The sequence below is a fragment of the Schistocerca americana genome, chromosome 3 (genome assembly GCF_021461395.2).
Source record: "Schistocerca americana isolate TAMUIC-IGC-003095 chromosome 3, iqSchAmer2.1, whole genome shotgun sequence".
Classification (NCBI taxonomy): domain Eukaryota; kingdom Metazoa; phylum Arthropoda; class Insecta; order Orthoptera; family Acrididae; genus Schistocerca; species Schistocerca americana.
The window spans coordinates 150,232,551-150,248,045 of NC_060121.1; the positions used below are offsets into that span (position 1 = coordinate 150,232,551).

General features: G+C 37.9%; 1 protein-coding gene across 1 annotated transcript in view; it reads left to right on the forward strand.

Moving 5' to 3' along the window:
- The first annotated feature begins 233 nt into the window (after window positions 1-233).
- Window positions 234-15,495, forward strand: part of LOC124605348 (glycoprotein-N-acetylgalactosamine 3-beta-galactosyltransferase 1-like) — a 45,475-nt gene continuing 30,213 nt past the window's right edge. The window contains exon 1 of the mRNA XM_047136969.1: window positions 234-1,132. Within this exon, the coding sequence (XP_046992925.1) occupies window positions 421-1,132 (712 nt within the window). The 5' untranslated portion in view covers window positions 234-420. The remainder of the gene's footprint in view (window positions 1,133-15,495) is intronic.

Here is a 15,495-nt window from a genome sequence, read left to right on the forward strand (position 1 = left end):
GTGGAGGAGGGGGCAATATTGGCGAACCAGTGACGTATCCCACAATCTCCAAAGGTTTCTGAATGAATAGATTAATAAACTTAACATAGGTGACCAAAAAAGCGAATCGTATGAACTTCGTGACTTGTGAGACGAAGTATTGCGTAAATTGTGGATTATTTAATTGTGATATCTTTCTTTTGGAATAACTTTGACAGGCGTTGTTTCTTGTCACTTGTCATTTGTCACTTGTCAATGTGTTTGTAAACTTCGAAGGATTCGAAGCTTGTGGAATGTTACCAATTGTGATAAAATCCTTTTTGTGTTTCAGTTTGGCCATTTATGAACTAATATAGAGCTGTGAATATCATTCTGTCATACAGTACATACATTTATGATTTAATAATATTGTAGAGCGAATGCTAACCACAAACTGCCATAATGTCCAGCATCTGCAGCTACAAAAATATTGTGTTCCTGATTGGTTTTCTGATAGGCATGAACATAGCGTTTTCACTAATAAAAATGGAAGAGGATTATACCATAAACAGTTTTTCACTTAGTCTAACTGTTATTCATCCGTACAAAAACTGGTTCAGCAAGAAGTTTTTATCTCGATTTTCAATAGATTATGATGAAATTAGTTACGGAAAAGAGACAAAAGTGTCCGAAGCAGAGTATCTTAATAAGGAAGTGTCCATAATATGTGCTGTTTTTATGAAGAAAGTGCAAAATGCAAAAGCTTTGCAGGACACATGGGGTAAAAAGTGTAACCGCTTAATATTTTTCAGTACTCAGGAATTTAATGATTTTCCAGTTGTACAATTCAAGCCTAAAAATTCATGGCACTTTTTATGTGACTGCATTCGGCACATATGGAAAAATTATGGCAATCAAATGCAGTGGGTCCTCTTTGTACCTGATGACATGTTTGTCATACCAGAAAACTTGAGATACTACGTGGCTCCACTTGACTATAGAAACCCCCATTATTTGGGCCATGCTTTGACATTCTGGGGTCAGTTGTACAATATTGGCCAAGCAGGATATGTTGTAAGCAAAGGGGCCTTGAGTGCCCTGGAGTCTAGATTCAATACAACAGAAAAATGTGCCATGGGAGGCAAATACTGGAAAAATGAAGATTTTTATTTAGGTAAGCATTTGAAAATAGCATGAAGTAACAGTGTCTGGAGCACAAAGATAATTTTGCATATGGATGCTATCTTGAAAGACTGAAGCCCTATGAAGTAACAAAAATCTAAACTTTCATATTTTTCCTCCTCCTTCTGCTCATAGCAAAACTTGTTACAATGGTTAAAAGCTTTACTTGCACATAATATATTGGGTGTCCCATTTATGTTGACCGCCTTAAATAACTGTTTGTCCAGATGCAAATTACAAAATGTTTCAAGCAAATGTCCTTTAGCCATCAGGAGGACATCAATCAGCATGATCGCCTTCATTGTAATTTTGTTTTTTACAAAGATATGAACAGTGGTATGACTTTTTTAAGTGGCACCTTGTCTTTTTTATTCAGTAATTCATTTCCTCTCCTAAAGACCTATTCAAAAATGTATCACAGTGTACCAGTCACTGAAACACAATGTTATTAATTACATAACACAACGTTGACTTTCAGCCCAGGACCACAAACTCATCCACTTGCTGGATTTGTCAGAAGACAAATGAAAACCAAGTAAAAACATAGGCCTAACACAAAACAGACTTTGACTCTCCTGTACCATTGTACAGGAGTAGAAAATTAAAAGGTGCTCAAAGTGGTGACCTGGACACCGATACACTGGTGCACTCGTTGAATGAAAGAATTATTTACTGCTTCCAGTGTTGCCTGTTGAAGAGAATTACAAGCAAGCACGATACATTCCTTCGTGTCCTCTGGAGTTTTTGGAATATCGCGATAGACAACGTCTTTAATGTATCCCCAAACTAAAAAGTCCAGAGGATTTAAATCAGGAGACCTAGCAGGCCAAGCAACTATTCCTCCTCGACCAATCCATCTGGCAGGATACATTTGATTCAGAACATGACGTGCATACAAGGCATTATGTGCTGGGGCCAATAATTGTAGTACCAAGCATCCCACACCAGACATTTACTGTCCATTGACGCTGATGTCCTTGTATTTACCTGTCGTTTGTTTGAGAAGGAACATTCACCGGTAAACAGAACATTGGAGAAGCAGTTCAGTTTGGCAAAGATTTGCTGCTGTGCCCACGGACAGAACTGTACATGATTCTGGAAATCATTCCCATGCAATTATTGATGTAGGTGTACACGGTCAGGATGCAACTGGTGACGTGTAAGAATGTGATGTCCACTGGTTTTAGGAATGCACTGGTTTTAGGAATGCCAATCCTGTGTTCAAGCTGTCATGTGCTCACAAGTGGATTCATAACAGTAAAAGAGAGAACAGTAACTTCGGCAGCTTTGTCTGCACGAGTGCTACGATGATTGCGTTGTTGTGGGTTGAAACTTCCTGTTTCTTGAAGTGCCGCAACAAGATGAGAAAACATCCATCGGGAAGATGGGTTCTTGTCAGGATATTGCTCTCTGTACAGTTCCAGTGCCTGCATAGCATTTCGCCTACCTTCAGCAACAGTAAAAGATATGTTATGTCGAAGCAGTTTGTAGGAAGGACAGCCTTTATTGTATGCCTGCTCTACACAACAGTATTTTAAAGGACTAAATTACTGTACTAAATGTACCTGTACATAAGAAAACAGTATTGCAATCACTGTTCTCCTAACTTACATTCCCCATAGGTGAGTTGCATTTCTACCTTGTCTTTGCTGGTGTACATTCTACTCACACAACTCTTCAATTGATAATGGTTGATGGAATGACGGGTGTGCATTCTACTTATGTTTACATTTGTCCTCTGTCAACGTCAGCGTGTGGGTGTGTTCCATTATCCCAAGTCGTGCACTAAGCACTGGGAGTGTCAACGTCAGTGTTGTGTTATGTAATTAATAACATTGTGTTTCAGTGAATGGTACACTGTGATACATTTTTGAATAGGTCTTTAGGAGAGGAAATGAATTACCGAATAAAAAATACAGGGTGCCATTTAAAAAAAACATACCACTGTTCATATCTTTGTAAAAAACAGAGCTACAAGAAGGCAATCATGCTGATTGATGTCCTCCTGACGGCTAAAGAACATTTGCTTGAAACATTTTGTAATTTGCATCTGGACAAACAGTTATTGAAGATGGTCAAGATAAATGGGACACCCTGCATAGCACTTTGTTGTTCACAGGCATGGTTAAAACTAAAAAAGACCTATTACAAATATTATTTAAAACCTTGTCTTAACTGAATCTCAGATAAATTGCATTGTGTATGCTAAAATGCAAGCCATATTTGGTACATAAATATTATTAATTCACAATCCTCGTGTGAATATCTACAGTATTTGTAGGAACAGGGCCTTTTATAACTCCCACTGCATATCCTTACAATATTTTTTATTATTATTAACACACAACTTTTCAAAAGAGATTGTAGCATGTATTTGTTGACTGTAGAGCTAAAGCCTTTCTTCATCTGCTGCTTAATGAAATATAAACATTGTACATCAGACATTTTTGTACTAGTTCTCCATACATATGGTATTGAGATCTTTATACAAAATGTCAAATTTTAAAGTGTACCATAGATGCTTTCCATTGGCACAGTGTCTACCTTTTTCTCAGAAAGTCTTCACTTATTTCTTAAACAATGGAGAATCCAGGATGGAATGTAACAATACCAGAGAAGGAAAGTTGCTACTCACCATATAGCGGAGATGCTGAGTCGCAATAGGCACAGTAAGAAGATTCACACGATTAAAGCTTTCGGCCATTGAGGCCTTTGTCAGCAGTAGACACACACACACACACACACACACACACACGTGCGCGCGCGCAGATGCAACTTGCACACACGTCTGCAGTCTCAGAGGCTGAAACTATACTCAGCTCTCTGAGACTGCAGATGTGTGTGCAAGTTGCGTTCTGACAAAGGCCTCAATGGCTGAAAGCTTTAATTGCGTGAATCTTTTTATTGTGCCCATCGCGACTCAGCATCTCCGCTATATGGTGAGTAGCAACTTTCCTTCTCTGGTATTGTCACTTATTTCTTATTATGACATTCATTTACTAAAACAAGTGAAATAGCAAAGAAGTGCTCGACTTAATGAAGTTAACTGATCACCCGTATTTGAATCAACTAAGCATTTCTGTAATCGTTCAAAGTGAATCTTATGTGATTTCCTTTGTGAGACCCCAACTGAAAGCTTCCTTTCACATTTAATCATTGCATTGCAAAATCTATTAATTTTAGTGCAGTATACTGGGTTTTAAGCTGTCATTTTTTGATTTGAGACAATATTGTTAACAGATCAGTCTTCCTGCAAGGACATAATTATTTGTTTACCTTCACCCATAAATGTGTCACTAAACTTGTGGCATTATTGATGGGTGTTTGTTTATATGCTGCAAAAGTACAGTGGTAGAAGTTCTGTTAATTTGGAATCTGCCAACATTGTTTATCACCAATGTTTACATTATGCTTAACTGTCTGTTGTATGCTACCTTTTATTCCATTTCTGTTACCATACTTGTTTTATAGCTCAAGTCCATTTATTTGTAATGTGAAATGTGCTGACTGCAACAAGTTCCTGTGTGAACCTTCGTCACTTTCTCCCTTTCCTATGCTAGTCACAATTGTTGTGCAAAAAGAGCAACTTTTGGCAACTTTTCATATGATCTCGAATCTCGCTAAATTTTGCTTCATTGTCAGGAGAAAGTAGTATGTTGATTCACTCTTCTAGAAACATACTCTTGGGCTATTAATCGTAAACATAGTGGTGCACAAAGCTCTTCTATTATTGTATATCACTAGTGTTGGATGAGCTCCTTGATGACACTTTTGCACTTACTAAATGAATCTGTGACCAAATGTAGTGCTCTTCTTTAGACCTTCTCAATCTGTTGTGGATGTGTGTGTTGTCCTTAGGTTAGTTAGGTTTAAGTAGTTCTAAGTTCTAGGGGACTGATGACCACAGATGTTAAGTCCCATAGTGCTCAGAGCCATTTGAACCAATCAATCTGTTGTATCTGATAAAAAATCCCAGACTGGGGATCACTTAGCAAATATCAGTCAAATAGGGATTTTGTATGCTACCTCTTTCATGGGTGGAAATACACTTCCTGTTAATTCTTCCCATGAATCTGTCATTCAGTATGTTAATATTATTTTGACAAATTTATGATTGTGTGTCATTTAGCCACAGATTCATTGAAATTCTAATAAGTTAACCATTCCTTTTTATTGCTGCATTATTATGTAGCATGTTCCACATCTACTTTTAATCTGCAAACCACCGTGAGGCACATGGGATAAGGTACGTCCCATTGTAACAGTTACTAGGCTTTCTTCCTGTTCCATGGATTATGTTTACAGTTTCTCACTGCGAAACAAAATGTTTCCATGAACACTTTCTTCAGTGGACATATATGGTGAGTTTGGGATGGAAACCTGTACCTGAAAAGATGCTGTATTCTCACTGGAAGAGCACCAGTTAGGTTATGCCACCGTGCAGAAATACATCTTATTGACTACCTACATTGTAATACTGGCCAGCTAAAGTATCACATATCACCTATTTTCTAGCCTGTAGTTTAATTGAGAAACTCTTTTATGTAACAGGAGGACTCCTAAGCAGATGTGAATTCACTTTGTGTTTAAAAGTAATTTTGTCATTCATTACATCACTGGATTGGTGGTAAAAGACTTTTATGGGAGAATACCTCGCTCCTTTCTCTGCCACTCTAAGACTGAGTGATGGATAGTGTTAAGTCGTTTCTCCTTCATAGTGCATCAAAATCTTTCATGAATGCTACTGATGTTTTTGAAAAGTGAATTAGCTAATTGTTAATAACAAACTTCTTAAGGTTGTAAAGTACTGTGAGGCTGTTGCAGGTATGGCAACAGTTTAAAGAACTAGTGGAAGGAGTAAAGGTAGCAGCTCACCATTCAGTTGTGAAGCTGAACAAGACTGAGAAGATACCTTCCTCCTAGATTAGAACTGTGCACTGGAACAGGATCAAACCCAGAACTTTGCATTCATAGGCAGTTCTCTTACCAACTAAGCCATCCAGGCATAACTCCCAACTCAGTCTTACAACCTGACTTCAGCCAGTATAAAACTATTTTCAGGAGTTTCATCTCTGACTGTGGGAGACATCTTCCAAGGTAAGACATCACCTGCATCAATTGCTAGAAGGCCCACATTTATAGAGCTGCATAGGGCACACCACTATTTGTCAAGTGATGCTGATAGTGTTATTATCTCTGGCTGGAGCCATCATTCTCAGTTAAAACTAATCAATTGTCATTTTGTTGGTGCAAAGTCATCATCCTTGTTTTATGTAACCAAACAGCCTCTTCTTTTCCAGTAAAATTATGATGGTATTTATGAATCTCTATGGCTCCTCTAGATACATGCATATTACAGTTTGTTCTCTTTGCCAAAGTGCTCATCTTGCTGAATTTTATTTTGTGGTATCCATCACAGAAAACAGGTTCTGCTCCATCAGAAATGTCAGTATTTTCCAGATGGCAGTTCCATTTGTGTTCTGCTAAGTGGGTGTTAACAGTCCTTTTTGTTGCTCCGATGTATACTTGCCCACAACTACATAGAATTTTATACACCCCCAGGTGTTGCTATTGGATCCCATACATCTTTTTTCCATTCTTAAGCATTCTTTTACCTTGTTGGTGGGTCTAAGGATCAGCTCAACCCCATGCTTGACCAACACTTTTGTGGGGCAATCTTAATTATGTTAATAAGCAAGAAGAAAAATTCTCAGTTGGTGACTGTTGTTCCTCATGAGTCCTTGCTACCTCTCTTCGTGGACAGTGTGCTCAATCCACGTTCTTACTGTAGTAACCATTTTTCCTGAAACCTGACTGTAAGTGATTCAACTCATATTTTAAATAATCCCATCAACAATTTCTATTAGCTCTATCCACCAGTGGTTTTAATCAACCTATTTTTTTGTTTAGGGTGATGTTTGAATTCCTTATGGAGGTTCTGATCAGTGTGTGTAGCTTTCCAGTACTCATTATAGCCCAGAGTCCCATCCACTCATTATATTGCTGATACAGCTGAGAAATAAGATTCAGCCCAAAAGTTCATTTTGCTATGGAGGATGAGAGCAATGGGCTACTTAATTTTTTGGGTGAATCTTTCATCTAGTGGATAAACAGGACTTTGGGACATGATGTGTACAGGAAAGCTACACAAATTGATCCCTACCACCATAAGAAATCCAGCCATCATGCAAGACAAAAAAAAAAAAAAAAAAAAAAAAAAAAAAAAAAAAAAAGAGAGAGATGCCATTGAAACCTTGGTGGACAGGCCTAATAAAGTTTGCAAGGCAGTTTATTTACAAGTTGAATTGAATCACTTAAAGCCAGCTTTCAAGAAAAATGGATCTTCCAATAAAGAAGTGGATCAAGCACTCCATCCAAAATAAGAGGAAAGACTAATGAGAAACAGCAATCACCAACTGGAAATGTTTTCCTCCCATTTATTAACAAAATTTTGGATCAGACTGGAAAAGTGTTGGCCATGTACAGGTTTGCAATGACCGTTAAACCCACCTAGAAGATAAGAGTGCTTAAGAATGGAAAAAGGTGTATGACATTGACTGGCACCATCTAGAATGTATAAGATTCCATATAGTTGTGGGCAAGTATACAGTGGAACCACTTCCTCATAGCTGACTACAAAAGTCACTGCCATCTGGGACACATTGACAAATTGGCCATAGCAGAACATGTTACCTGTGATGGAAACTAAAATTCAGTGACATGTGCATTTTAGCAGAGATAACACATTATCATATGTGCATGCTTAGAGAGGCCAAAAAGGTTCACACATGCCATAATAATTTTAATACAAAAGAAGATGATGTTACTTAAGATAAAATAGAGATATCGACTTTGTACCAACAGAACAATGATCGATTACTTTAAATAAGAACAATGGCGCCAGCCAGAGATAATCATACACTCCGCATCAGGTGACACATGGTGGTGCCCTATATGCTATTCTTTAAATGCTTAAATATGGGGGCTCCTCAATGTAGTTCAGTTACTGTTTTACTCCAAAAATGCCTTCTGCAGTTGAAGATGAAATATCGACCGTGGCCTTCCAGCCCGGAAGTTTTACCTGAAGCAAAACTGGCCATAAAGCTTACATTGTATAGTTCTACGTCTTGTTTATGCACCCATCAGTGACTCAGTGCATCAACTGCATGGTGTGTTGTTACCTCCACACCTTCCGTTGCATTCCAACAAGAACAACTGTTTTAAGAGTTTTCTATACTAGGTTCTGTAGTGGGTACCACATATTATCATTAATGCACAAGTCTCTGCAACAAACTTGTTTTCCTCAATGACAGGCTACCCCAGAATATGATGCCGTAAGACATTAGTGAACAGAAACAGGAAACATAAGTCAACTTTTTGACATTTTCGTCTCCAAAATCTGATGTTATCTGGAACAAAAACCTTACAGAATTTAATCATTAAAGAACACCTGCACCATTTCATTTCCAGTTAAGTTCTTACCAAAATCAATATAGATTTAGAATTATGAGCTTCATTTATTGATTTACGCACATGCGTTGTTTGTAGCCTACTTATGTGATCAACACTTGTGTGCTACAGAATTGCAGGCAATGTGTTGTATCTAATTTCATTGATAATCCGTTTGCAGAATACCAGTTATTAATATCCATGTAAATTTTATTTAAATTTTCAAAATTATCATTTTTAAAAAGATACACACAATGCACATTGCTGATTTTGCTCTGTACATCAACTTGTTTTAATGATTTATACTCTGTTATACAGAGGAACCTGTTGCAATAGCTAACATATCATGTAAGAGCACTGTACATAAAGTGTACCTCTCATACTGTTCAGGTCTGTTTTTTTTTCAGTTGATTTTATTTAGTGAAAATTGTAACTTGATACTGGCTGAAAATATATATCATCAATATGCCATTTTCCCCATATAATCTCCTCCCCCTTTCCTTGCATTCTCTACTTCTTTCATTCTTCCTTCCTTGCCTTGTCTCTCCTTCTGAGCTCCATCACATCTGTTACATTGCATGTATGTGTGTTTATTCGGAGAGGGCCATCTCACTCACATATATATTCACTTCCATTTGGTTGTCAATGATTGTACCAATTTAGATTTTTTTATTTGCTGTGGCAGATTTATTACTAACATAATTTGTGTCTCCATTACAGCATTTTAATTGGTAGTAACATCCTTGATGTGGGGAGGAGGTGCACCATGTTTGCTGCCTGGCAGAAGTCCAGTTAGCTGCATACCTTTATGCTTTTGGTGAGGGGAAACTTTCAGACTGTGGTGGCATTACTGCTGTTAAATTTTATTGTTTTGCATGCATTAACTGTGTGTGCCTTCACATTCACTTATGCATGCTCTGTCACTCACTTGTTTTTTACTGTTGTTTGTTTCCTGCACTCATAGAATTTATAACTTCTAACATGCTTTCTGTCACTCATTGAAATGATGCTGGGTATTATTTGGATGTCACTATCTTGATATTTACTTATGTAGGGAATTAAAAGGAAATAATGACAGCTTCTTGCCAATAAAATTTGTTTCACACATGGAATATAATTTGGCATTTGTTCATGTCATGATTTCTAATATTTCTTTTTTTCTTTTATGTACAAGGTAAAACCTAATTCCACCAACAAAATTTGAGAGATCGTCCAGGAATATTTTTGGTAAAAATCTAGCTCAGAGCTACCGGAATATTTATGTGTTTTCTGCTGCAGTATTGTCAGTACTTGCCATGAGTAATGATGAGAAAGAAAGAGGGTGTGTCAACTCCTGGGTTTATGCAACCAATGAGAGACCAGTGGACAGACAATGTGTTTTGAAGGAATATTGTCACATCCTCACATCAGTATATCACAAGCTCTGAAACTGTAACACATTTGGAAGAAACAGCAAATAGTTTAAGCTATTAGATCCCAACCTAACCAGAACTTCATAATTCATGACATATTCGGAAGAAACAAGTATACGTGACAACAGATATTATTAATGTAATTTTTGCTATTAAAATTGTCATATTGCAACCTAACCTAAACTTTGGACTAAGCCACAACTCAGTCTATTACCACATCTAGGGTTTTTTAGCTTTCATATTCATTGATGTAGGCAACTCGTAATCAAACGGTCACATTCAAACCAAACTAGAACCTCTTAATTTTGTGACATACTTGGAAAAAAAGCAGTCAAATATTTGTGTCAGTGGAAATTATCAATCTAATTTGTTCTCTTGGGATCCCGTCTGAAGACATCCTCGACTATCACCCCATATTCGGAAAAAAAAGTTAGCGAGATATTAGTGACAAGCAAAATTATGAGTTTCATTGCTACGCAGATGTGAAATTAATAATCTTGCTTGTCATATATATTCAGCTACTGCAATTGAAACTGTGGTATTAAGTCCAAAACTAATCACATCTTCATAATTCGTAACATATTCGTAAAAAAAAAAAAAAAAAAAAAACACAATAAAATATTAGTAACAATAGTGAAGATCAAACATTGGAAAATCTAGGATGGAATGTAACAGTATTATGAAAAAGAAAGTTGCTACTCACCATATAGCAGAGATGCTGAGTCGTGGATAGGTGCAACAAAAAGACTGTCACAAATAAAGCTTTCAGCCAGTAAGGCCTTTGTCAACAACACACACACACACACACACACACACACACACACAGGCGCGCGCGCGCAAACGCAACTCACACCCACGACTGCAGTCTCAGGCAACTGAAACCACACTGCGAGCAGCAGCACCTGTGCATGATTGGAATGGCAATTGGGGGGGGGGGGGGGGGGGGGGGAGGTTAAGGAGGAGGGTGGGTCGGGAAGGGGGTGAGATAGTATTGTAGGGGTGCCGGATAGTGAAGTGCTGCAGGTTAGATGGAGGGGTGGGGGGGCAGTCCAAAAGGAGAAAACTAAAAAGTCTGGTAGTGATGGTGGAATGACGGCTGTGTAGTGCTGGAATGGAAACAGGGAAGGGGCTGAATGGGTGAGGACAGTGACTAACGAAGTCACATTAGCCATTGTCCTCACCCATCCAGCCCCTTCCCTGTTCCCATTCCAGCGCTACAGAGCCATCATTCCTCCATAACACCCAGTCTTTTTACTTCTATCCTTTTCTGCTGCCCCCCCCCCCCTCCCAACCTCTCCCCTGCCCTCCATCTAACCTGCTGCACTTCACTGTCCACCACCCCTACCATATTATCCCTGCACCTCCCCGACCCAGCCTGCTCCAGTCGCCACTCCCATCAGGAACCAGTGCTGCTGCTCGCAGTGTGGTTTTTGTTGCCTGAGATTGCTGTCGTGTGTGTGTGTGTGTGTGTGTGTGTGTGTGTGTGTGTGTGTGTGTCATCTATTGTTGACTAAGGCATTACTAACCGTAAGCTTTATTTGTGGCAGTCTTTTTGTTATGCCTATCTGCGACTCAGCATCTCCACTATATGATGAGTAGCAACTTTCCTTTTCATAAATATTGTGACTCTAGTGAAGGATAGAATCATTTCTATTTTGGCACTAGAAATTCATTGTCTCTGTTCTCGCCTCTCGTTGGTTACTTGAAGCCATTAGCTAAGAGAAAACAATGCGTTGCCACACTATGAGCATTAGAGCAACCCCACTATGACTGCCACTGGCTCTGATTTAGACTTCAGCTAGTATTTTCTGATTATTGTGGTATGAGGGACCTTTGATCTCTGGTGGCTCATGACAGCATAGCCTAATTGTATTTTGTTTGACTTCTTACCTTCATTTGTCTTTGTATCTGTGTTGCACTGAAAATATCTGTAAAACATTGCAAAAATCAGAGGTAGACTCTGTGTGTCATGTTTGGAAACAAATGTGTTCCATCCACTCATATTACTTTATGCTGACAACAGTAACACCCATGTTACTGTTCACCCTCAAGCATGCATTCAGTACACCTCTGTTCTGTCTCAGGCTTGTTTTTCTGGCAGTGTTAGTTGTATGGTAATAGTAACACACATCAGTGGGGATAAGTTTTCTGATGGAGAACTGGCTGATATGTGCCTTGTATGTAGATTCACTTAATGGAAGAATGGGATAATAACGCTATACTGAGCAGCGACAGCAATCACATCATAGTACATTGCACCTGTAGTATTTGCCTACGAGACTCACTCAGAAAATGTACCTAAACAGCCTGTAAGATTTATACTAGAATTGAATCCATCCTATATATTTATACCTACAGGTTTTTAAAGTAGAATAGTATTTGTGTGATCGTTTCCTAATGTATTAATCACTTTGGTAACATCTTTCAATGGCATTGTTTATTTTTCATTACGTTACAAGGTCTTGTGTTAGTTGTATGGTTGGCTTCCTGTCAACAGAAATTTCATTTTCTCCATTTGCATTTGACCAATTGTGTGGCAATAGTTTTCAGTGCATGAAATGTGTGATAATTCCAGATATTTAGAGAAAGTCTGGAACTTATCTATCAGTGTAACACAATATATTAATCCCAGAGTAGATATAAGGTAGAAAATAAAAGCAAATTGTAACTAACATGTGAAACATAAATGATAATCAGCTGTGAATATTCCGTTAACTGAATGACCCAACAGACTTTTTTTTTTTTGAGAAAGGGGAGAAATGTTTGTTCGGTGATATGATAGGAGCAATATATGTGCTTGTGGAAAGGTATTGACTCAATTTTCTCCAGATTCTACTGAGTGCGACATTGATTTTGTTGAGTGTGGTGGACTTGCATTTGGGCAGTTGGTGTTGCAAATATCCATCTGTTCCTCCAGACATACGTGTCCCATGCTTCACCTAAACTGCTAAAGGCAAATGATTTATTTGAAAACCCAAGCTTGTACTCCTTCTCAAATGACTTAATCATAGCCACGATATTAAACCTTCATCTTTCTTCCCTCCTTTTCAGTCCTTGGCTGAAATCTTCCTCGTGAACTGCAGTAGTCTACCAAAGCATAAACTACAAGATTCATCAAGCAACAACAGGTGCATATTGCCCAACTTGCATACTCTCATATTACATATGTTTATATTTAGAGGAGAGTGTTAAAGAATAGTCTTCAGAAAAATGGAGGGATATCTGTCAATGCAAAAAGGTCCAAGTGCATTATATTTGTATAGTAGCTGACCCGGCAAACTCTGTTCCGCTTTAAAGCCAATAAATAATCAGATTTTGGATTTTAAGTTCAATTTTTTATTAGGAAATACAAATAAAAAATTAAGTATTTTAATGATTCTTTATTCCTTATGTTTTTTGGTGCATAGCTTCCACTCTTCAATTAAGTACCTTGTGATACACGACATTTTGTTTTATTATCAGGCACAAAAACAAACAACGCAGATGGTCTTCCGACCCGTAAACATGGCACATGTAATTGACCATGTGAAAAACATGGATATTCCAGATTTAAACCACAAACTTTCAAGGATTGGCCTTGTGATTTGTTAATGGTCATGTCGAATGCAAGACGGATCAGAAATTGAAGTCTTTTAAACTCAAACGGCATATCAGTTGGGATCATCGGGATCCTCGGAATGAGAACTTTCTCACCTTCAAATTTTCCTTTGAGTATAATTGCGTAAATAATGTTGTTCATCAATTTACTTACCACCAAACACGTACCGTTGCACAGTTTTGGTTGGTTTGTGTTTCGAAGCATGATTACTACAGAGCCAACTTTTAGGCATAAATTGTGCGGTGGTAAGCCAGGCACATCCAAGGAGTTTAAAAATTCAATTGGATAGTTGGTGGCTTCAACTACATTTGTTACACAGTCAATAGATTTGAATGAATGCATTTTACCAATGATCTCATTCTGAATTATTTAGTTTAGGTCATCTGCATCTTTATTCTTAGCCGCTAAAATTGCTCGCTCACTCAACCATTCCTTACTTTTGTAGTTAGTAATGATGTTTGGGAATACTTTGTTGATAAGTTCTTCTTTCAATGAGACAAAGTTACAGAAATTATGAGGAAATGAAATCAATCCGCTCGATTCTTCGACAGGTGCTCGACCATTACTGATAGTCAGCAATTGCTCAGAGAAATCTTCAGCAGATGTATCATTAAGCAATGCAACTCTCATGTTTGTTGTCAGCTGAGGTTTCTTCACATAGCGCCATAGATTCGATGATTTGAGGCAAGCATTTATTTTGTCTGCAGCCATAGATCTTGGGAGCACTGGCAGTGTTTGGCGGAAATCGCCAGACAGTAAAATCATTGCTCCTCCAAAACATCTCGAGTTATTGCGTAGATCTTTCAGTGTTCGGTTAAGTGCCTCTAATGCACATTTATGCACGATTGTGCATTCGAATGATATATACTGATAACCACAGATGTTTAGCTGTCATTTGCGTTTTGTTATTCCATGTCAGATGCGTTTTTGTTATACCACGTTTTATAGTGACATTTAGCTGACATTTGCGTTTTGTTATTCCATGCCAGATGCATTTTTGTTATACCACGTTTTATAGCGGTTGAACGGGATAAAAAGTATCCTATGTCCATCTCATGGTTCTAAGCTACCTCTCCACCAATTTTCAGCCAAATCGGTCCAGCTGTCTTTTAGCTGACATTTGCGTTTTGTTATTCCATGCCAGATACGTTTTTGTTATACCATATTTTATAGTGGTCGAACGGGATAAAAAGTATCGTATGTCCGTCTCCTGGTTCTAAGCTACCTCTCCACCAATTTTCAGCCAAATTGGTCAGCTGTTCTTGAGTTATAAATAGTGTAACTAACACGACTTTCTTTTGTATAAATAGATGATGTAATTTTTTAGCTGCAGATGAAGTACGAATGAACACCAAGGTAGAAGATTTGAATGCAACATGTCAAGAGTATGGAATGAAAATTAATTAGAATAGTCATTGGGAGATTGAAAAGGGTGGTAATTATAATAATAGGGCAGGACAAAATTGAGCAAATAAAATAGTTCAAATACCTTGGTGGTGTGGTCAAGAACAACATGATTTTAATTCAAGTAATAAAAATCAGAATTAACAATGGTCAAGAAAAGTATGTAACCAGAAGAAAAAACTGATATGTCAGAGAAAGCCTGGTTTTTTTTTTTTTTTTTTTTTTTTGCGGAGTATGGTGTCATGTGAGGCTGTACACACATCAACAAAGCTTTGTGTCAGGCCTTTTTTTTTCGAAATTCATGGACCAGGAAACAAAAAAATAGTTCTGGGGCATGCATATATATGTCATCTGTTTCCCATGGGGGTTTTTCGCAGCTCTCTTGAGCAATTTCAGCATGTAACGGAACATCCACTTGCTCAGAAGCAGGCGTGAATCTGTTGTGGTTTTTCCCTCACTAACTATGAGAGGTGTACAGTGGCCCCATATAAT